The sequence below is a fragment of the Hippocampus guttulatus genome, chromosome 2, assembly GCF_054856545.1.
Source record: "Hippocampus guttulatus isolate MCC_2025c chromosome 2, RoL_Hgut_1.0, whole genome shotgun sequence".
Taxonomy (NCBI): Eukaryota; Metazoa; Chordata; class Actinopteri; order Syngnathiformes; family Syngnathidae; genus Hippocampus; species Hippocampus guttulatus.
This window is the reverse complement of record NC_141262.1, coordinates 25,957,691-25,979,659: the sequence shown is the minus strand read 5'-3', so window position 1 is coordinate 25,979,659 and position 21,969 is coordinate 25,957,691. Positions and strand designations below refer to the sequence as shown.

At 47.8% G+C, this 21,969-nt stretch overlaps 1 protein-coding gene across 3 annotated transcripts; it reads right to left on the bottom strand.

Moving 5' to 3' along the window:
- Window positions 1-1,688: 1,688 nt before the first annotated feature.
- On the bottom strand, window positions 1,689-20,499 carry nwd2 (NACHT and WD repeat domain containing 2). 3 transcript variants are annotated; one of them, XM_086105006.1, is made up of 9 exons: window positions 20,341-20,499; window positions 19,596-19,767; window positions 15,297-15,385; window positions 12,397-12,513; window positions 9,103-9,306; window positions 8,761-8,911; window positions 7,661-8,250; window positions 4,124-7,584; window positions 1,689-3,984 (listed from the first exon to the last, which is right to left on the bottom strand). In XM_086105006.1, the coding sequence occupies exons 1-9, from the start codon at window positions 20,353-20,355 to the stop codon at window positions 3,615-3,617; spliced, it is 5,169 nt and encodes a 1,722-aa protein (XP_085961132.1). In that variant the 5' UTR covers window positions 20,356-20,499; the 3' UTR covers window positions 1,689-3,614. The 3 variants fall into 3 exon arrangements, with proteins under 3 accessions (XP_085961132.1, XP_085961131.1, XP_085961130.1); XM_086105005.1 differs by having other exon boundaries at window positions 1,689-7,584; window positions 20,062-20,499; XM_086105004.1 differs by having other exon boundaries at window positions 1,689-7,584.
- Between the last annotated feature and the right edge of the window lie 1,470 nt (window positions 20,500-21,969).

The window sequence follows — 21,969 nt, the reverse complement described above, 5'->3', positions numbered from 1 at the left end:
ATACGTCTGACAATGACACAGCTATTTGGGGTCAGAGCAAATAACGAGACGTTTTCAAACGATACCCAGTGTCGGAAACAAAGCGTGACCTGTGCAGACCTGACGCTGGGCAAACAAGCGTGGTAATTACACGGCGGTGTGATGCTGCGGTGTGTGGAGTCCTCGTCGTGAGGACATGCAGGCAGTCCCTACAGACATGATCTCACCATCATGCGAATGAAGGGTGTGGCCAAGCCTGTGGACCCGATGTTGCCGTGGAGACAAGATCCACACACACGCGCACACACACACACACACGGATTGGCTTAGAGCAGTGTTTCTCAAATAGTGGGGCGCGCCCCCCCGGGGGGGCGCGAGGCTCCATCAGGGGGGGCGCGCTTGACCTCGGGGAACATGCTTTTTTATTTTTTTACTGACCTAAAATAACTCGCAGTTGCACCTCCACTACGTGAGGGGGCAGTGGCGCTCTCATTGGCAGAGTTTGCGCAGGGAGCATTCTCAGGGAGGAAATATGACGAGGCGTATGTAGAGCTTGGCTTCAATGTGCCTGTGGTGGCGGACAGCATGAAGCCAAATAAATGTAGGCGTCACTTAAAGACATTATACCACAATCACGCTGATAAGTTGCTTGAGTTTTTTTCAGCGAAAACGTGCCGAATATTGCCAACAATCATGCCGCTTTGTGACTGCTACTTCAGTAAACGAATAATACCTATCCCGCTACACATTGAGCAGGAGCCGAGAGTTGCTGTGTCCTGCTTCAAATCTCGCTTCGAAAAGCTGTGCACTGCAAAATGTGCTCATTATAGCCATTAATCCAGACATCATCTTTGATTTTTAAAAAAAAAGCACAAATTATTTTATATATTTTTGTTTTGCAGGTTAAAGTTTTTTGTTTTTTTTTAAATATTGTGCTCCTGAGATAATGTTGGTGATTTGTTTGGATGCATTATTAGTTATTGAGTTTGTCATTTTATTTTTCAGTATCGTATGGTTTGACATGGTCAGTCAAAAAATATTTATTGTTAAATTAAGGATTCAATGTTATTTTCGAATTTCAGATGTACTTTAAATCTTTTCTGTTCCAGTTACTAAAGCTATTCTTTGTTGTAAGTTAGTCCATGAAGTTGGTCCATATTTCTTTCTTTTTTTTATTCTCTTATGCGTTAATAAGGATACAGTGTTATGCAAAAGTGTACTTATAACAATTTTATAGACAAATGATACTATTTATAGCCGTGCGGGGCGGGGCGCGAGATGTTTTCCTCTTCCTTGGGGGGGGGCATGACAGAAAATAATTGAGAACCACTGGCTTAGAGTGACACCGCAGGGAAATTAAAACAGCAGCCCAAAGCTCCAGGCATTTCATTGGCCAATCATTCTGAATTTGTCGGCAAGTGTGTGTGTGTGTGTGTGTGTGTGTGTCACTCCCTGCACAGGTGCAAACCACACGCATCGCCTAATTCCTAATGACAATGCCAGCCCGCGTTGGAGCTGTATTCACCATGCTTGTCCAGCATTTGTCATCAAGCGGAGACGAGCAATTACTGGCCTATCAGATGCTTTAATGGCGATGTAGCACACAATGAAACGTGCATCTGTGTGTGCGCTTGAGGTAGTACTGACATGCGTCGTTGTCGTTAATTAAAGATCCAGAGGTAGCAAGCACGTGGAGCCCAGAAAAAAAAAAAGGTCATCCGTTTTATTTCATTAAAATGTCCCATACAAACGGTGCATACACGCTAGTTTCATATTACTTCGAACATACGTTTCTTTTCTGCTTGAGTTGCAGTGAACATCTCGGTAACAAAGTACAACATTTATGAAAATATAAATCTCTAAACAGGTAATCAATCCTGACAATACAAATAATACCATAGAAACATTCATCACCAGTATGTCAACTATGAGTTGCAAACGTAGAACTTATTAAAAGCCATTCAAGTTACTTTAACAGACAGTTAATACCATTTACGGGCGTCCATATGGCCACATTCAAATATACGCTTAAATTGGCATTCCAATATATTCGGGCAGGACTCTTTTAAATCTTTTTTTTTTCTTTTTTCTTTGAAAGACCAGAGAGAGCACACCTTCTTGATCATAAACTAAATCACAGTCCAACACTGAAACAATTTGGCAACAATATAATTACATTTCAAGCCTCGTTGAATTTATAAACTCTTATGGGGGAATCCTTTTAAAGCTTGATCCTGCTACCTTGCTTAAAAGGATCCGAGGGCCATCATCTTAACGGCTGAAAATGAGTCCATGTACTAGAATAGCCCTTTTGTGAGAAGTCGGTCGAGGTGAGGAGAGTGTGTGGCTTTGCTTCATACTTGTCATGTGTCAACATGACGACGCCACTTGCAACCGGAGCCACGTCATTCTGTTGTCACCCAGTGTGCTTTCTGTGAGCTCGCTTTTGTCGTGGAGGCGCTCCTAAAAACTGCGGTTGTGCAATGGTGATCGAAAGGACACTCTGCGAGTCAATTATCATGTGTATTCTTGTACTACGACTAACAACGACAGTAACGACCACATGTGAAATGACTATCTCTTTCATTTCAAACACCCAAATGTACCTGGACATCCTCTTTGTATATGTAGGCAAGTTCTGTTTAAAAATTGTGTTAAGACAACGCTAGATCACCTCAATAAATAAATAAATACATCGAATACCATGCTGCACATCGGAATAAATCTACTTATTTCTTGCAAACCACCAATAAAGTGCTTCTACCTTGTGTCTAAAACAGCTACTGTAAATACATATGCACAAGGCCAAATTGTTTCAGTGAAACAACAGGACGACTACTGTCACTGTCCTTTTCTATGTCAACACTTGAACTCCACGAGACCCAAAAGCAAGTACACTGATTAAGGCGTGACTTTGTATGGTGCTATGCTACACTGAATTGCTCCAAAGTGATGCTTCCGCTTGAAAACACAACAGCTCACACGTGACCGGAACTGCAAATTCACAGTAAAACGATCCCCAACTGTTGTTATGAAGAGCAATGCAACTTGCGGCTCGCATTTTCTTTTGTGTGTGTGTTTATACTTATCCTGTGTTTACAAATTCCCTGCTTATTTTTGTCTCATAAATCTTGTAGTCTGCACATAAAGACATTTAGAAATTCCAGGCACTCGCTTTGATTGCATGAAGCACAACTTAACATATTAAAGAGTTGCACAAATTGCAGCAGCCAAAAAGAGACGTGTGTGTGTGTGTGTGTGTGTGTGTTTGCGTGTGTGTGTGTGTGTGTGTGTGTGTGCCAACTGATGTAAAGAAAATAAAAATGTTCTCTTACTGTAGAACGCAATGGCATAATGTCCGTAAATTAACCCATTGGACAATAAGAGCGGCAGAGATGAGCAAAATGGCTTTGACGGTGCTCTGTCGCAAAGACACTGAAATCATTTGTTCTTCAAATGCTAAAAGGACACAGAATGGCCAAACTCGCATCTCATTGAATTTCTTCCCGTCTTGTGTTGATGATTCTGAGCGTAAGAATGGAAAAACAAACGAAAAACAGACGACGACTAGATAGGATACATAGTCAGACGCCTGACATTTGCAGCTGAATCACGTGGCTGTAAACAAGAGTTAACTACAACCCTCCGGAGAGTCGAAACCTCGTCACAGATCTCCGCTCTTCCTGTTTTTTTGTTTTTCTTTTTTTTTCACTGCAGCAGCTCTGTCTTTTTTGTCGGCGTAGTCGACTCACCTTCGCCGGAGTCAGACACATTGATCGGGCTGTCCCTGGAGAAAACCTCCGTCGATTCCCTCCAAATGCAGTCAGCGATGGTCTTGAAGGAATGATTGCCGCATTTGGGACGGACCTTCTGCGAAGCGTTGTTGACAATCTGTCGGCTGTTGGACGTGGCGATCTTGATCTTGAGCGCGGCGTCCACGCGGTCCACCACGGTGTATGTGCCAATGCTGCCGTCCTCAAAGCCAATGATGATGTTGAGGGCTCTCTGGGAGAGTGAAAGGAAAGTGGGTGTCTTGTATAAGGAGCACGTTCCAATACTCTTGCCGTCGGCAAGTCGCATCACAATCAGATTGGACACGACGCCGGCATCGTCGTCCTCGTCGCAGTTACAGAAGCAGACGTACACGAGGTAACGGCCGTCCCGTGATAATTTCTGACGCCAGATGATGCCTGCGGCATGGACGAGTCTCAGCTTCCCGCTGTGGAGGTCCAGCACGTTGATATTCTCGTCACCTTTGGACACAATTCCTTGCTTGCCGTTGGGCGAGATCTGGAAGTCCTCGAGATTTTTCAGGAAGTTGGTTGGCAGCTGGACGCGCCTGCAGACGGCCTCGTCTGCCACGCTCCAGATGAAGACCGTCTCTGTGGATGTGATGAAAACGACGCAGTCAGGGCAGTCGGGAATGAGTTTGAAGTTGACAATGGTGATGCCGTCGTCGCACACAAACTTCTTGGACACGCTGCCCGACCACAAGCTGACAGCCAGGAGCTTGTTTTTGGAGGTGCCCACCAGAAATGTGTTGGCTGTGGTGATCAGAGCGTTCTGTAGGGTGACCAAGATGTTGCACACTTTGTGTCCGGTGGCCAGTCTCCAGACTCTGGAGGCGTTTTGTTCGCAGAGCGAAACGACAAACTGGTCGTTGTGGGTGATCAGCAGCTGGCATATTCGCTGTCCGTTGATGCGAAAAATGTTCTCCCCGCTGTTGGTTTGCCAGATGTACTGACTGCACTTGTCGTCGGATGTTACCATTAGATCCCCCGAGGAGGTTAGCACACAGTTCTCCACCGTGCCCTCGTGCTTGAAGACCGTTTCGATAAATCCGGTGCTGAAGTTCCACTTGTGGACTGCTTCCGAACCATCCATGGTAAACACGTAATCTTCTCTGCCAGACAGCTGCAACGTCTGGATCTTCTTGCCCGTTTTGTCAATATTGGACATTGCAGTGATGATGTCGATGTCCCAGACGGACAGCACTCCGCTGCTGGCAACAGAAAGCAGCAGGTTGTGGTGGACCGACTTGATGAGTTTGACGATGGCCCCCGAAATCTCGATCAGGCTGGCCATGCATTGCCCGCTGTCCCTCCTCCACACAAAGATGGAAGAGGTGTTCTCCATGGAGGCTACAATACTTTGCCCGTTCTTGGAAAGAACCGCGGCTACAAAGCGCTCACTCCGTTTTGCTTTGAACTTCTCCACCATTTTCCATACCTTCGTATCGAGAACCTCAATGCTTCTGGCCTTGCAAAGCAGAATTGAGCGCTGGTCTTCCGAAAGCTCGATACTCACCACTTCGCTGTCATCACCTCTGCAGTCGTAGTCCTCCATCAGACGCGGGTTGGTGATCTCTTTGGTGTTCCATACGGACAGACTCCCCTCGTTGTCGATCATCACCATTTGGTTGATGGTGTCGAGGACGAGAATGGACTTGACAAAGCCCCCCGAAAACTCTGAGGTCACGGTGGCCAACTTGTCGCCATTCCCCAGATGAAAGATGGATGCGGTGTTGAGGTACTGTCCACAGAAGGCATACATTCCATCTGGTGAGCACTGGACGCAAGTCACCTCGTACCAGCAATGGAACTGATAGAGAGGCCAGCCGTAGAGTAGGTCAATGACGTTGACGTCTTTACTGGCCTCGAGCCAGGCTAAAGCGTGGTGAGTTGACAGAGTAAAGCCGTTGATAAAGGCCACCCCGCCGGTGACGCCAGCGTGTTTGGAGCCCTTGATTTCAACCTCCGACAAAAGGCAGGATTTATGATTATCGTAGATCAGGAGCGTGTTTTTAGTGGTGGCCACAACTAAATATTTCTCGTCTGCGGTTAGCCTTATTCCCAGCACGACCGATCTCGCCGTGTCGATCTGCCGTAGCAGTTGTCTGCTCTCAACGTCCCACGTGCTGACCGAGCCATCTTCCAGTGCTACGAGTACGATGTTCGGTGCTAGCGTGGGCAAGATCTCCACGATATGCATGTAACTGGAACTCAAAGGCAGTCTCTCTGGACTGTAGGTGACATCCATTGAGGAGTGAAGAGGCACAATGGAGCAGTACTTGGGGCCGTCCTTGTCGCACTCCAGGAGGAGGTGTCTAAGTTTGGGCAGGGAGGTGACCACTGGCAGCAGCCTTTGCTGCAGTTCTGCAGAAAGCGATGCCGGGTTTTTCAACACCTTGACCTTGATGCTGCGGAGCGTGGTGGATAGAAACTTCAGCTCTTTTTCTTGGGTGTAGCTGTAGGCCAATTCGATGTCATTTAAAGCCTTTTCAAACTGTCCGATCTTGATCATTGTGTACAGCCAGCTGAAGTTCATGATGACGCCAAACATGAGGTCATCGGTACGGCCACTTCTCGTGAGGTGGAACACCAGCTCTGTCATCTTCCTGTGGTTGACAAAGAAAATGTCGGGCTCCAGAAGGTTGCACTGGAAGACCCAAGGCTGCTCCGGCGTTTGCCTGTCATATGAGTACTTGTCAGATGAGGTTTTCTCATGGGATTGTTGATGGTGGGGATTTTTGTGGTGCGATATGTTTTGGGACGTAAAATGATTGTTGTCATAAGTGAAGATCTTCTTACGGCCCCCTGACCACGCCCCCAGGAAGTACTCTGCCAGAAGGCTGTGCATTTGATGGACGTCTTCCTCGTTGCTCAGGTACAGCTTCTGGGCAATGAGATGCAGATGCCTGTTGGCCCAGACCATCAGGGTGACGTTACGCACCTGGCGTTCCACCAGGTAACCTTCCAGCTCTTCCTTGAGCCGTGCTACCAAGTCACAAGAAATTCTTAAGGGATTTTTGAGGTATGATACCACAATAACGTCACCGAGGACGATGTTGTCCAGGGAAAGAATGTCCTCCAGCTCAATCTCAGTTAACCCCGCTTTGGCCATGGTGATATACCCCAATGCTCGAAAGACAAATCGTTGGCCTAACTTGCTCTCGACCGAATAGAATAACTGTTCTATGCTTTCGTGTACCGTGGAACACAGGGATTTCTCATCCACATCCTTGTGAGACCTCCAGTGCACCACCTCTCTGTAGATTAAATTAACAAACATCGGCAACGTACACTTTGCCAGAGCCTCGTTGACGTAGATTTGTTGACCCGAGGTGACCTTTCGCTTGACGCCAAGTAACTGCTGCTTTAACGTCTGGCTGCAGACCTTGCGGTCCCTCTGTACTAACTCCACGTAATTGTCCTCATCGTGGACAGCGTGTCGGAGCTTCTGCAAGATTCCATGTTTATTGGGCAATGTTGACACGACAATGCGGACTGTCCGAGGGAGTTGTATTGGGAGCCACCACAGCTTGCGGGCCTCATCGGCATCTGACAGCTGCTCCAGGGCATCCAGGATGATGACTAAGGGCCTGTGAAAGGAGGATTCTCCCAGCAGGTTGATTAGGAGCTCCCTCATTTCCTGGATTTTGTTAGGCAAAAAGTGAATCAAGCAGCGGTAGTTTATCGCAATCTGTTCGCAGATGCTCTGGAGAAGGGTGCGCAAGTCTGTGGAAGGTTGACTGGAACCGATGAAACGGACAATAACCACGGGATCTGTTTCGGGGCCCGTCTCTTTTTGCAGCCACGCGTAGGCCTGAAAGACATGTTTGAGAGATATTTAAGAGTCCCTTGCTCTCTCATCTGCTGAATGAATGCTGAAAATGTCTCACCTGTTTGGCCACTTCAGCTAGTAGCAATGTCTTTCCCGTGCAGGGCCCACCATGCACGACGAGCGGACTCATCCTACCCCCCTTAGATGGCAAAAGGTACTCCTGCACGTAATCCAAGGACTCGGTCTTGTACTCATGCAGCGCTGAGTAGGCTTTACAAAGGGACAGGTGCTGCAAGATCTCATCATACAGCGGGTCAGACTCTGTGTCAAAGTTCTGCTGGACTGTGGCCTGAATTATATCCACCATGTCCTCATAGAATTGCTTACATAGTCCCTCCACATAGTGGCTCTCCACTTCCTGGGAGTAGCCGAGCTTCATGTCACAGTGCGTGACCGAGGAGTAAACACGGAGGTTGGACGCGGCCACAACCGTTGGTATGAACTCGTCGCGCACCTTCAGCAAGCGCTCGTATGCCTCCTGGTTGCGCATGATGCGGTCGCCGCTCACCACAATGTCCATGTAGCGGGTCATCTCGGGGAGTTTTGCGAAGCGGTCAAAGTTTGAAATCTTGCGAATGTAGCAAACGCATTTCCTGAGAAAGGCGGGAGTTTGTTTTCCAAGGGCAAAGTCTAATTCGTCTTCCAAGGCTGAAATACGAAGAAAACAACAACAAAGAAAATATTACGCGTCATCATATTGCCTGTTCAAGCCTAAATTAAAACTAAAATGGCCAGTATTTCCCTACCCCCAATTAGAAACCGCTTACCAAGATGTAGCTTTAAGTATACCGGCCGACATCCTCAGATAGGAGTCTAACAGAGTTCTTTCAGGAGATAATCTGAAAAGCTCTCGTAACCATTTTTGCCAGTGATTACATTGATCCCTTGAGCCTCATTTAAAAAGAGCCAAAGATGATAACAGCATTTGAGTGTAAAAGAGGCTCCCCAACCCACAAAGAGCCCGCCGACTGAAATTCTGCCAGTTTCTCCCATGTCGTTTTCTTCACACCATGGCGTCCTAATTAGATACAAGAAATGCAAGTTTTGGAAGGAAAAGTTGGGCCTTCCCGGCGATGACACATGATTCTCCACAGAAAACAATGGTTAATTAGGAGTCGGCTGCATTCGTCATCTTAAACGAGCAGACCTGACACTAACCGGAGCAAAGGAATTTCTTGGCCTGAGTGCTCGGCATTGTCCCCTTTTCTTGAAGCCGCAGAACCGCCGTACGAAAGATACGCTTGATCTCCTCCGACACTTTCCTCCAGGCCTTGTCGTTCTTGGTTTTGGCTGCACTGCTAGACTCCATCTAAGTCGGACGGCAGGCAGGGAAAAGGACAGATTGACTTCACCCCGCAAACTCGCGCCACATGCAGAATTTCTTGACATCCGAACGCTGACGCGAAACGAATGATTTGCGGGTGCGCTTTAATGTACCGGAGTTGGCAAACAAAAGTGTAAAGCGTTTATTTGACGAGGTTCAACCAAAGATGCACTCACTGAGTTCTGGTAGTTCTTCAGCATTTGGGCTTTGGGTTTGAGGTAGTATGCGGGCGGCACAGAGTTTTCATCCCTGCAGTACCACTCGTCCAAGATGTGTGTGTCCAGCCCTGCTTCCACTGCAGCGTCCAAGATCATCTCAAACTCTGCCGATTCCACTTCTCCTGGCACTCGAATGCTGCCGTACTTCTCTCCCACTAAACCCTGACGGTGACAAAAAGGACCGGCGGACGTCACCAAGGCGAGCAATCGGTCAATGAATTGAGGGCAGATCTATCTCGCGTGTAGAAAAGCTCGCACGAGTCTTCATGTAGCAGTTAAATATGGTCATGTCGATTGTGAGGGGAAAGTGCGTGGGCCCCTCAGTCATTCTAATCATCACCACTGCCACATCTCCTCATAATCTCTGTCATCATCATCAAGTGTAATATTTTGCCGCGAAACATGTACAGTAGATGCTTTAGTGCAGCGGTCCCCAACCTTTTTTGCTCCACGGCTTGACCGGTTTAATGTCAGACAATATTTTCAGGGACCGGCCTGACCCTGCATGAAAACTGTGGTATTTTTTAAACATTATAATAAACACGAATCATGACCCGAAGAACGTCCTATGTGGCCGCAACAACACTCTCTGGTCGCTATGGTAAACACTTTGGTGTGCCAGTTTATCTAGTATCGGCCTAAAGGATTTGAGTCATTCCTTGCTCTGCTTCAAGGACAACCCGAGAGAGAAACGAAGCCTTCCGTTACACGACTGGCTGATCTTTACATCCTGTGTAGCGGCATGCTTCTAGCCTGGGGGCAAAGACGCAAAACTCAGAGTCAGGGGACTGGAAAATAACGCCGGCGCGCTGGTTGGCAAGGGTGCCTCGAAGCCTGGACGAGCCGGGCTTGCACTGGTTGCCTTGGCAATAGCAGCGGGAGCAGATGCGGCGAACGCGGCGAATAAAGTTACATTCCACAGCCCCCCCTCTGTGATCTTGACACGCGTCCACACGTCGCGCTCGTTTCCAAGGAATAAATCAGTGCGACACATTCCAGAGTTGAAAACGGCAAGAAAATGCAAAAGATGAGAAAGGCGCTCCTCTGTGCCAGAATTTTGACTGTCCAGCTCCAGTCTTCCTGATGAGCCTCGAGACAAGAACGCGCTTCAAAACCAATGATGCCTTGCTCCATCAATCAGCAAAAATCGTATGTATTGATCTGGTACATGGTTTTGAGCGGCAACTGATGTGCAATAATGACATCGCACTCAAGCTTCCAGTGATTGATCGACTGGAATTTGGAATGTGGGGAGATTGTTTTCCCACATTTGGGCTCAAAGCTCCTGGATCATGTTAGTTTTACATTACGCTAACAGAAGCAGAAAGAAAAAAAGAACATCAAGGTTACTTATAAGATAAGATATCCCTTTATTTGTCCCGCAATGGGGAAATTACAGTCAGAATTCAGAAAGGAAAACGCTGGGTAGGGAGAGGGAAAAAAATCCCCAACTATCTTCTTTCATTGGCAGATGGGAGGAAAAAGTGGAAGCGTCGAAGCTGAGACGCCTCCTTGAGGCGTTTATCGAGTATTTATGATTATTATTTTTTACACGGGGGAATTTGAGAGCTCAAGATGATGAAGAAGAAGAAGAGAAGACAGTTGTGGCACATTGTCATGCTTACTGTCACCATGCCAACCCTTTGCAATCGCCATGGAAACGTTTATTGACAGATTACACAAAAGCCCCCCCCCCCACCACCCTCATCCAGGTGTGTCACGCGCCGACTTGCGTCTAAAGGCTCACGCGCACTTTGTAATTTCATTTGAGGAAGCTTTTCAGGATGATGTGCGATGGTGGTTTGGAGCACAAATTCAAGAAATGATGAGCACTGTTGAAGGAGTTAGATTCATTTCATATCACCAAAACCTGGCCTTCGAACAGGGGCTTGATCTCTCCTGTGTGTTATGTTGTGTGCTTCAGGTCTATTTGTCTCAGTGTGACAATGCCCAGGGTTCGTCGGGGTTAAGTCGTTCAGATTGCGGGCTGACCGGCGTGAAAGAAATCCGCGGGGCTCGAGGGTGAAAGCGGAGAGGGCGCCGCTTCTTTTCAACTCGGCGTTTAGCCCGACGGCGCCTGGCTTGTATGACCGGCAGTGTCATCGACCGTTGCAGTCGCTGTTTGAAGCGCACGGGGGGACAAAAGCGCCTTTGTCGGAGCGAGACTTTTTGAGAACGACGAGGCTATCTTCATGTTCGATAAAACCAAGGTTACCTGGGAAATCCCCGATTGTTTACTATACTGCAGCCATTTACAAATCGTATCACGTGAGCGCAAGGATTAGGCATCCCTTCAATAAGAGACAATTTGAGAAGCTCTCCAATGCGCCAACAGTTGAAGTGAACTATTACGGCAAAAGGCGGCCCGCTGGTCGACTGGTTGGCGCATCGGCATCACGGTGCAGAGGAGCAGGGTTTGATTCGCGCTCTGGCCTCCCTTTGTGGAATTTGCATGTTCTCCCCGGGCCTGCGTGGGTTTTCTCCGGGTGCTCCGGTTTCCTCCCACATTCCAAAAACATGTGTGGCAGGTGAAGGGGACACTCTAAATTGGGGTAGGCTCCAGCACGACCTTTGTGAAGCTTAGCGGATCAGAAAATGGATGGATCGATGGATGGATCGTACGGTGAAGGAAACAACATATGGGTACTTATATCCATCCATCCATTTTCAAATCCGCTTTTACTCACGAGGGTCATGGGGCATGCTGGAGCCTATTTCAGCTGTCTTGGGGCAGTAGGCGGACACCCTGAACCGGTTGCCAGCCAATCGCAGGGCACACAGAGACAAACAACCATTCGCACTAATTTTAGGTGTTCCATTTACCTGCCACGCATGTTTTTGTAATGTGGGAGGAAAACCGGAGTACCCGGAGAAAACCCATGCAGGCATGGGGGAGAACATTCAAACTACGCCCGGAATCGAACCCAGGACCTGTGCACTGTGAAGCGGACTTGCTAACCAGTCGCCCACCGTGCTGTCCATATATTTCGGTGCGCCCCCTAATGAGCGATTGAATGTCATGATGCAATTGAAATCTAGGAATTACGAAGGCATAGAGGCAAAGCTCCGCCAGGCGAAGCGCGATTTTGTTCTCTAGAACCTCCAGAAAAAGATCTGTTGGATGTGAATAATTCAGCATCCATTACTCTACCTGTCATCTCTGCCCTTCTCCCTCATCCCCCTTTGCCCCCTTTTCTGCACCTAAATTTGCAGCTGCCTTTTTTTTTTCTTTTTTTAGCTTGCGCTACTCACAACAAAGCACGGTCCCGCTGACGTCTTCAGACATTCCTCCAGGAGCTTCATCCTGAGCCGCTGCAGCTCCGGACTGTCCCACTCCTCTGGGTCCACGCCCCAGTAGAGGTCCACCACCTGAGCCCAAAAAAACAATAAAATTGTTTGAAGATTGATAGATTGCCGGATAGGGTCCACTCTGATACCGCCCCAGCCGCGGGCAGATTAGAGATTGATTTGGGGGAAGCTCGCAGCTTGCCACATCCGTCATGGCATATCAGTGTCACTTATCCGCTGCGGCGATGGGGCCCGCGCGAGCCGGCCGCGGCCGAGGGAGGAAATGGAGGCAGTTTATGACGGGTGTCCGCTGGGCTCCAGCAGGTGACGGAGAGGCCGCCTTGTAATCAGGAGCGAAATTAATAGTCGTATCTATTCAGCGAGCGTGCGTGCGTGTGTGCAAGCGAGGGGAAGAGAAAGCGCTGATTAAATCCGCGGCGTGATCGTTGCAATGCCGAGGAACGCGAAGATGGATGAAGGCCAAAATGGGCAGTTGAGAAGCGAGGCAGGGATCCAAAGTAAGCGAGGAGGCATAAGTGAGGCTAAGAGGAAATTTATTGAATTTATTTTTGGGGGGGGGGGGTGAAGAGAAGACTCCCGTGGGGCAGGATTTGGCAGCTTCCATCTCTTTTTTTTTTTTTCCTTCATGCCAATTTGCCAATCCTCCCTGTTTGATCGCACTCTCCCACTCCTGCCCTCAACTATGGTTGCTTACATAAGAACTGAAGCAGCTTCTGCTAAGCGGCTTTCCAACGCCCTTGGAAGGAGTTTGCCTGCGGCAGTTGAAATGCAGGAAAAGTCCCCCCCCCCCCCATTCCCCCATTTATTAAATGTTATACTATCAAACATCGGGATAATGCCCATGAAGCCCAGGAAGAAAGGGCATGAAATCAGGCGAGAGGCGGAAAATCAGGAGAAAAAGTTTCAGGCAAATAAATACATAAATAAATAACATCAATTGCAACTGGATTGCTCCGTTGTGTGTGTGTGTGTGTGTGTGTGTGTGTATTTCCTGTATATGGCTGACCCTGGTAGGGCGCAGCCTTTTTGCCCCTATGCCGGATCACCATGGCCACCTTCCACCCCGCATCCTCTCCATTTTCCTCATCCTGCTCCGTCCTCAGAAAGCAACGAGACTCTGGGAGGAAAGTGAGTCAAGTGACGAGGGGAGCAGGCGGACTGGGATTTCATCAGCCGAGCATATGTGTGTCAGTGTGTGCCGCCGGAAAGAGACGGGATTGTGTTTTGTGTGCCCGCGCGCGCGCCGTGTTGTGATGGCACATGAATATGAAATCAAAGGCGAACGATGACGAGCAATTTGACTCCCGCTGCTGCAGTGATTCATAATCCGGCTCTCGTAAACCAGTTTGCGCCGAGGCGCCAATTTGTCACGTGGCACGGGTGAAGAGGGAGGGGTACGGTTTTGTGTGTGTGTGTGTGGGGGGGGGGGGGTTGCGAGGACTTGCAGCTCTTGTGTCTAAATCATTTCATGCTCATGCATCATGACAGCAAGCTGAATCACCAGATGGGCACGTGGCTACGCAGTGCGAAGCCAAAAGTGTCTTTGCACATTTCCCTTCCCTGGCGTCATCGCGCGGTCCTACGTCACGCACGCCAGGAATTCTGTCTGTCGTTATCCTCCCGTCGCCACGGCGCACAGACATGTCAGGCCGAGTGACACGTGCGAAATTTCCGTGCCGTTTCCTCCTCAACATGTTTCCTGGGGCGCAAGTGTTAAATCTCATCGACACATCCGGCGGAAAACAGACCGTTGGATTGGTTGAGAGCATTTCTTGGATGACAAATGTGACAGTGGGATGCCAAAAACCAGTTCGCCAAACTCGAGCCTTTTCATACACCTGCGATCTGCTAAAATCTTTACCTGCCTTAGCGATTATATTTTGGATAATAATAATCACCAGTCGAACATGGATGGATCTAACCCAAAACACCGTTGTCTGACCAATAAGCAGAGAAAACAAGTTTTTGTGAAAAGAGACACAACCAGCCAAACAGTGACTTTGACGCAAATAGGTTTTGCTTTCGTGACACGTCAAACTATAAAATGACAAATTCAAGACTAAGAAAGGGGCTTTTGATAGCAAAATAATCATTTATGTACATGTGCACCACCACCGCCTCGCTGCGTGGCTCGGGTTGAACGAAAGTGGCTTTTTTCTTTTTAACATGACGTTTGTCATTCACTCCGTGAACGACATCATCTTTTCTCGCAATCGCGATCCATACTCTGTTCATCCCACACACACACGAGAGAGATTTGGATTCCAGTCGACAAATATAATCGTCCACAGCAGTGGATGAGTTGATACCATAAGCAAACAATTTCATATGCTCCAAAATGACCTCAGAAGGTTATTCTCCACACTGGAATTGCAATCCTGCATCAATAGAAGAAGCTGGTGTCGTGCGCAAATCGCTCCTCGATTTTCCAAGAACTATCTGAAGCCCAAATCTCCCGCTAGCTTGAGGGCTCTCCTGGATTTGTCGAACAAACCCTGATAGCAATCTCTCCGCGCATGCCAATGTCGATTTGCAATGCAAATGCGCCGGAGGGCAGCGGCGACGAAGAGAGCGAAAAGGGAGAGCGACGGTGGCCGTCGGGCGATGACAAGAGGGCCCTCACGTCATTGCGCCTTATCCGTGGCCAAATTCGCGCCAGCCTTTGTCGCCAGGCGCCTTATCTCTGCTGGCCTTCTGTCCGCTCTAAACGTCAGGAGACCGACGTGTGCGGCGCCGGGGGCTCTTTTAAGGTCCCGGGTGCTTCACATGCAAAACCAACAGGCTCTCGTAAGCGAAAAGCAGCCTCTGGAGCGTGATGGCAAATCACAGCAAATGCGACTAACCTGGAATTCAATGCCGTAGTTCTCCCTGCAGAAGTCCCGTAGTTTGGGGTAGACGTGCTCTTTCAGTGCGTTCCTTTCTGCCTCTGTGTCTGTAAGCGAAGGGGACAAGAAGATGCTTTATTGTGAGAGAGGGTTCCATTCTCAGGACCGGCGCAGAAAATCGGGCGGAGCAAAAATTTGCAGTGAGGCGTGTGAGAACGGGAGTTGGTCATTTGGTAACATGCGCAATTTGGCGCATTTAAGCCTTTGAACGTCATCGATGACAATTGCCGTCAACAGGAAACCTAACGTGGAGTGCCGTTGACGGCAATTGCCGTCAACTATTTATTTATTTATGTAAATAGTCAGAGAGAAGTCCTGGCTAACTCTGTGAGCCTTGAAAGGTCGGTCAGAATACCCGAAATTGGCTGGCCCTCAATAGGTTGTCTGTTTTGAAAATGGCGGGCATTGAAAGAGTTAAAGTGCAGTTTGTGCCGTTGTGGGCATGAACACAGCCACCGTCATTCGCTGCTGGTCAACGCTGCTCTGTAAGGAGCAGGACTCAGTGCTCAGTCCCGGACTGGAGGGTTGTCACTGCCGTTGGCTGGTGTGGCTACAGACAGCATAAGCGAGTGTGGTATGAAATACAGCATGAGCTGATGGTAACTGCTGGTGACTGAAATACGCGGACTGATATCCGTGGACGTGTTTGACAAGGTGTTCCACTTTTTTTTCTGTGTGCAAATATGGGGTTATGTGAAAAAATGTTATGCTAGGTTAGCTGCCGCCAGGCGACAATCATATCGGAATGTTGAATTGAGAGCCCGCGCCTTGTTGTTGTGTCCCACTTTTCTCCCCTCTCTGTTTTTCCGCCTCTCCACACGCTCGCCGTAATCTATTTGGACAAGCCCAGTCTCTTTCCCTGGAGGGCGCGGATGGACAGTTCAAACAAAACATGGCCGACAGGGAGACCTGCACGGAACGCCCCTCGCCCCGCAAGTGCGCGCGCACACACGCAGAGTGAGCGGGGCCAAGCCGGCAAATTTAGTCTGACGTATCTTTAACTCGTCTATCTTTAGCAAAGCTCGGGGCCGCGTCCAGACATGCATCTGCCCACAGCTGGCCAGCAAAATGTCACATTGAAGCGCAGCGATAATGTGCAGTAAGTGGCTGCAGCAGCGCATCTCGTTCCATCACAGGAACACTGTGAGGAATCATAAACATCTTCATCATTTTGTGTTTGAAAGCTTTCAGATTAAACTGTCGAGGGTGAGTTATTGTCACCTGATGTGTGCCGCGCTTGAAATTCAAAGCACGAACCGTGATGCAGGACAAGAAAACGCGTTTAGTGAGGTGACAGGTCAGTCGGCTAGCTCACATCAAATGAACAGCTCAAGAAACTTGAAAGTCAAGTTCCACTTTAACACCAACTCAAGTTAATTACACTGGTCAATTATTTTTTTTTACTACATTGAAGAAAAAAAAACGGAAATTCAAATTTGCAATTTATTGAGGGCACATCCGATGTGCCACAAGGGTCCGTGCTTGGCCCCAAGCTTTTTTTTAGTTGTATTAATAATTTAGATTTGGTGCAACTCACACATAGACTGCCAGGCTTCTTTGGGTGACCAGTTAACCAAACTGAATCCATCCATCCATTTTCCAATCCGCTTTATCCTCACAAGGGTACTGGAGGTACTGGAGCCTATCCCGGATGTCTTCGGGCAGTCGGCGTTGAACACCCGGCGTTGAACCGGTTGCCAGCCAATTGCAGGGCACACAGAGACGAACAACCATCCGCGCTCACACTCACACCTAGGGACAATTTTGAGTGTTCAATCAGCCTGCCATGCATGTTTTTGGAATGTGGGAGGAAACCGGAGTACCCGGAGAAAACCCACGCAGGAGAACATGCAAACTCCACACAGGGAGGCCAGAGCTGGAATTGAACCGTGTACGTGTACCTCTGCACTGTGAGGTCGATGCGCTAACCACTGGACCACCGGGCCGCCCCACCCAAACGGAATCGTCACTCTTTAATTCATACTGTTTGATCTGATCACGGTGTATAAGATTTTTTAACTGCTTCGCGCATATGAACTTTTTTTTTTTTTTTTTTTTGGAGGCTGCACTGTATTGTCAAGTATTGTCATTAGTTGTGATGTTGTTAATGCTCCTGCAATGGCAATTTTTCAAAAATGCATTGCCTTAATGATCATTTGATTGATCGTGGGGTTGAAGCCAGTCAGTTCACCTTGTTTTTTTTGTTTTGTTTTTTTCTTTAAATGCATATGTCATTTTATTTGTTGTTGCTCATTGTTTGTAATGTTTGTTTACTGGCTAACGAGAATATAATAGCTATTGTCATGTTTTTAGTCACCTTTATGAATTAAGGGTTTGTTTCGGCAACAGGTGGATTTTTTTTTCCTGAAACCTCAAATTACATGTGGTGGAATCCATCTTTCGCAAGCTTTTTATCTGCCGAACTTAGAAGCCTAAAATGAAAATATCTTTTAAAAACCAAAAAAACCCTTTACAAATTATTATTATTTTTTAATCCGCATCAAAAATACCTTTAGGGGCACATAAAGCAATCTCTGATTCAAATTTGCTGTTGACCAATCTTCTTCGGCATTATTTGTATCGCCGGACATCTGACCCAAGATTTCACATGGGCGAACATTCAGCCTTTCCCTAGAGCGTCACGATCCTTCAATGTGGAGTCTTCCGCAGTGATGCAAACACAAAGCCAGTGAGCAAATCAATAGCGGATGACCCCGGAGGACGCTGAAGGCGGAGCGAGGCGGCGTGGACCAGCCATCCATGAAGGCCAGATGTTCCTTGTGTCTCCGGGGTCCTGCGGATTTTCTCAACGCCGCAGCGACTCCCAAGCGGATCTGCTGCGCTTGCCTGTTGATCTGTTGAATGCCGATTTTTGACAAGCTCGCGTTGGCAAACATCGTCAGTTTCGGCCAGTGATTTTGGCCGACGTTTGAAGGGCCATAAATGGCCGATTTAATCGGCTGGCCGATGAATCGGTCGAGCCCGACTGCTTGCTTTCTGTGTCGTAAAGGGGATGGGGGAATCCCCCCCTGCTCCCGCCGCCTGCAACTGCAGAGCCAATGTCAAGTCTGTCCAACATCTGTGCTAGCAGCTGTTGGGTGCTCAATACATCATGGAGAAATTGAATGCCCCGTTCTTGAAATTAACAAGAGGTTCAGTAGAACTCTTCGGGCATTCCTAATTTGATGCTTTCCGTGACATGTGGCGAGTGGTGAGCTGTCACTTGTATTTTCTTCATTTCAGAGAGATTCTCTTGGCTGGTCTTCCTTCCAGTGTGTACGTGTGTGTTGGGCATTTCCCTTTTTGTCCAATCAGATGTCAGCTTTGACGTGTTGCCATGTCAATCTTGAAATACGAGTGACCCGACGAGCATTGAATATTTTGCTAAAGTTGCTTTTAATTCTTGTCAAAAATGTCGGTCATAAGATGAGTCGACTTGGTCGGCTGAATCGGATCTGCAGACCGTTTGCGTTTTATGCGGACTCTTTGATCGGTTGTAATTTGCCGATCGATCAATGATCAATCACTCCAGGGATGTTCTCCTCTGGCATTGGGAATAATCAGAAATATCGCAGCCTATACAGTCAGGTTTTTTTTCACATGCCACTCCACTGAGCCCTCACAATATTTTCACATTTTAATTTTAGGATTTCTGTGTATTGAATTTTCATCGCCGCTTTTGGCCAAATTTCTTGCCCCCCCCACCCCAATGCATTTCGATGGCCGTCAATTACACACAAGTTGTTTGAACAGATTGGATAGATTGGTCCATCTTCTGATCGGGTCGGTGATCAGTTATGCCTTTTTTTCCAGCTCCAAAATCATCCTGATTCTTCTAACCACCACCTGGTTACCCGATCCTTGTTAGCTTTAACTCATCAGTGTGTGTAGTTTTTACCCTTCGTTGAATCGGAATCTTGACCCAACTTGGTGGGTCAAATCATCAACCCAAATGAGCTGGGTACAAATAACTCAGGACTGGCTGGGTCCCTTTAGGACCCAGCGCTGGTTTAGCTATTTAACACAATTTGGGTCACTTTTGACGCGGCAGTTTGAAGAGTGGAATATTGAGGCTTGTGATTCTCATGGCATGAAGAAATTCAGTCTGGTAAATCGCTGCTAAAGGGTCGCCCTGTAGTGCTGCAGTGCACAAAGGAGGGTGTGCCGCCACAGGTGGTCAAAGTGCTCCGAGCTTCATCGGAGGTCACTCGTGAAACCGATTTGGAAAGGGCCGCGAGCTGCCCGATGTTGACGTACCGTCGGGATTGGCGCAGATGAAGACGCGGACGCTGCGGCCGCTGGGGACGTGGTGCGGCGGCAAGGCCAGGACGTTGCCGCTGATGGCCGCCCTGCGCAGCGCCGACTCCCGCGGGCAAGGCTGCCGGCTGCCCACTCCCGACGGCCACATCGGGGTCGACTTCCAGCGTGGCTGCGCACAAACAAACGCGCGTATTAGTGCGCGACAGACGTGCGCGGCTCACCCGATGAACTAACTCGAAGGAGGAAAAAAATGTGATTGAATTTGGCCTCGAGATGTCATGGCAGTGGCGGTGGGGGGAGGATCACATGCAAACAGTAACGAGATGTCACGGTGCATGCGTATCGTGTGTGTGCACGTCCTCGGACGCATGCATGGGTTTTCACGCTTAACGGACAAAAAGGCAACAGGACGACACATAACTGGAACGGACGAGCAAGGCAAGCATCGGCCGTTTTCGCACACCCCTGGGAGGATGCTTGCAAAACCGAATAACCACCGAGGGTGCTTATTCCGCCGGGAACAGGTGCAAGCAAGTCGCCGGTTTTCCAAGAGTTGCTCAATCCGGCGATGTTTGTTTGAAGAAAAAAAAAGAGCGGAAGGGAGAGGAAAAAAAGGACAAAAGTTGTCAGATCAACTCTACATGAAACCCCCCGAAAGGGGACAACTAAAAGCAGCGGGGCGCCGCATCCAGAGACGACAAGTGATGCCGGAGTCGGGCTCAACAGCGGTCTTGGTGCTCACATTCATCCGCTTCATTTCGCCGCTTCCGGTGAGATCCGAGCGTCGAGGGCGACAAAAGCACGACAAAAACGCCCATCAGGGTGGTCGTGGGACGGGATGACTGTCGCCGCTCGCTGGGCTGCACCCCGCCGCATCCCGCTGCCTCTGCGAGTCGACCGAGCTCTGGCTGGCGCCGAAAGAGACGTCAGGTCGTCCACAATATAGACGGAAGTCTAGTGGCTTTTCAAAATAAAGGTCACATCGCTTTGAGGGGGACACTCCTCGGGGGCTACACCTTCGGATAAGGAAAGAACTAGCGTGTTTTATTTTGTTTACGTATTATACACGCAAAACCATCGAGTTCCACGTTCCAGTTTCAGCAATTGTTATTTTGGCGCTGTGTTTTACTTTGAAAGCAAAAAAATAGGTTGTGATCAAGTGTAGATTTGGATGTGAAACTTGATATCGGAACATTGGAGTTGTTAACCCAACTGTTTGAAACCAGTGGCGGGCAGTGCATTTGCTACTACTACAACTTCCACCTGAAACACGTTGCAAATGTACAGGCCTTACATTACTATACAAAAAAAGGCGAAATAACAGCAAGTGTTCATTTATGAAGGGCTAAGTTCAACAACAAGTGGATTTTTTTTTCTGAAAGGTGATAGCTATAAATCACAACATATGATAAGATTAATATTGCACAAGCGTGTGTTGGTCAAATTTTAAAAAAAAATCTCAAAAATCGGATGTGCTAGGACAAAAAAAAGGCAAGACGTGTTCTTTCTAAATAAGCGTGACAATGCAATTAGGGACACTCAGCAAAATCTCTGATGAAAATTTGCTGTTGATCAGAGTTATATTTCACGAGAGCATAGTGTAAGGTAACCCAGCTATTGAGATCTTGCCTCGAGAGCTAATGGCAGAGTGGAAACAAGAGTCTTGTGCGGAATCAAATTCAGTGAGGTTGGAAAATAATATTTTATCTTCAACGCATATCCATTGTTATTTGCAATCAGTCTGTTAAAATTATTAGTTTCAAATGTAGGCAAATGCATTCCAATGTATTCATTTAATGGCAAGTAGATTTTTTTGTCACCTAGTGCTTTGAAATTGCACTTCCGAGTTTCAAATAAATACCTTTAAAAAAATAATAACATTGTTTGTAATCCACGCTTCTCAAAAAATGAAAAATTATCTTCCTTTTGATAGATTTATTTGTCCTCACAGCAACCGGTAGGAGTTGGTTTGAATGAGTACCTTTTTCAATGTTCCTGTTGGAAGTTTAAGTGCATTGAATTTGTTCAAAATAAAATAAATTCCATATCCAAAATGACTTATCCATGCTTTTGTCTCCAGTAGACGTCATTGTTACAATGGTCTAACGGACTCCTTCAAAAGAGCATCAAACAGCTGCAGTTCATTCAGAACTCTGCATCTTGACCAGAACAACATCATAAACATATTACTCCAGTCCTAAAGGGCACCCAGTCAGCTGTTTCGTGGATTTGAAAAATGTTCCTACTGGTCTATAAATCGCTATATGGTTCAAGGCCTTGATTCCATTAAAGAAATGCTGATTGAATATAAACCTAGTGGGGCTCTGAGAACTGCAGACTCGGTTCAATTCACGGCCTGAGTTCAAAGTAA

Excerpts from the sequence above, each read along its gene's own strand:
- nwd2 (XM_086105004.1), bottom strand. Across the intron at positions 8,912-9,102 it reads TGAAGAACTACCAGAACTCA|ATGGAGTCTAGCAGTGCAGC; the intron begins GTGAGTGCATCT and ends CGTCCGACTTAG. Across the intron at positions 8,251-8,760 it reads CAAGAAATTCCTTTGCTCCG|CCTTGGAAGACGAATTAGAC; the intron begins GTTAGTGTCAGG and ends TTCGTATTTCAG.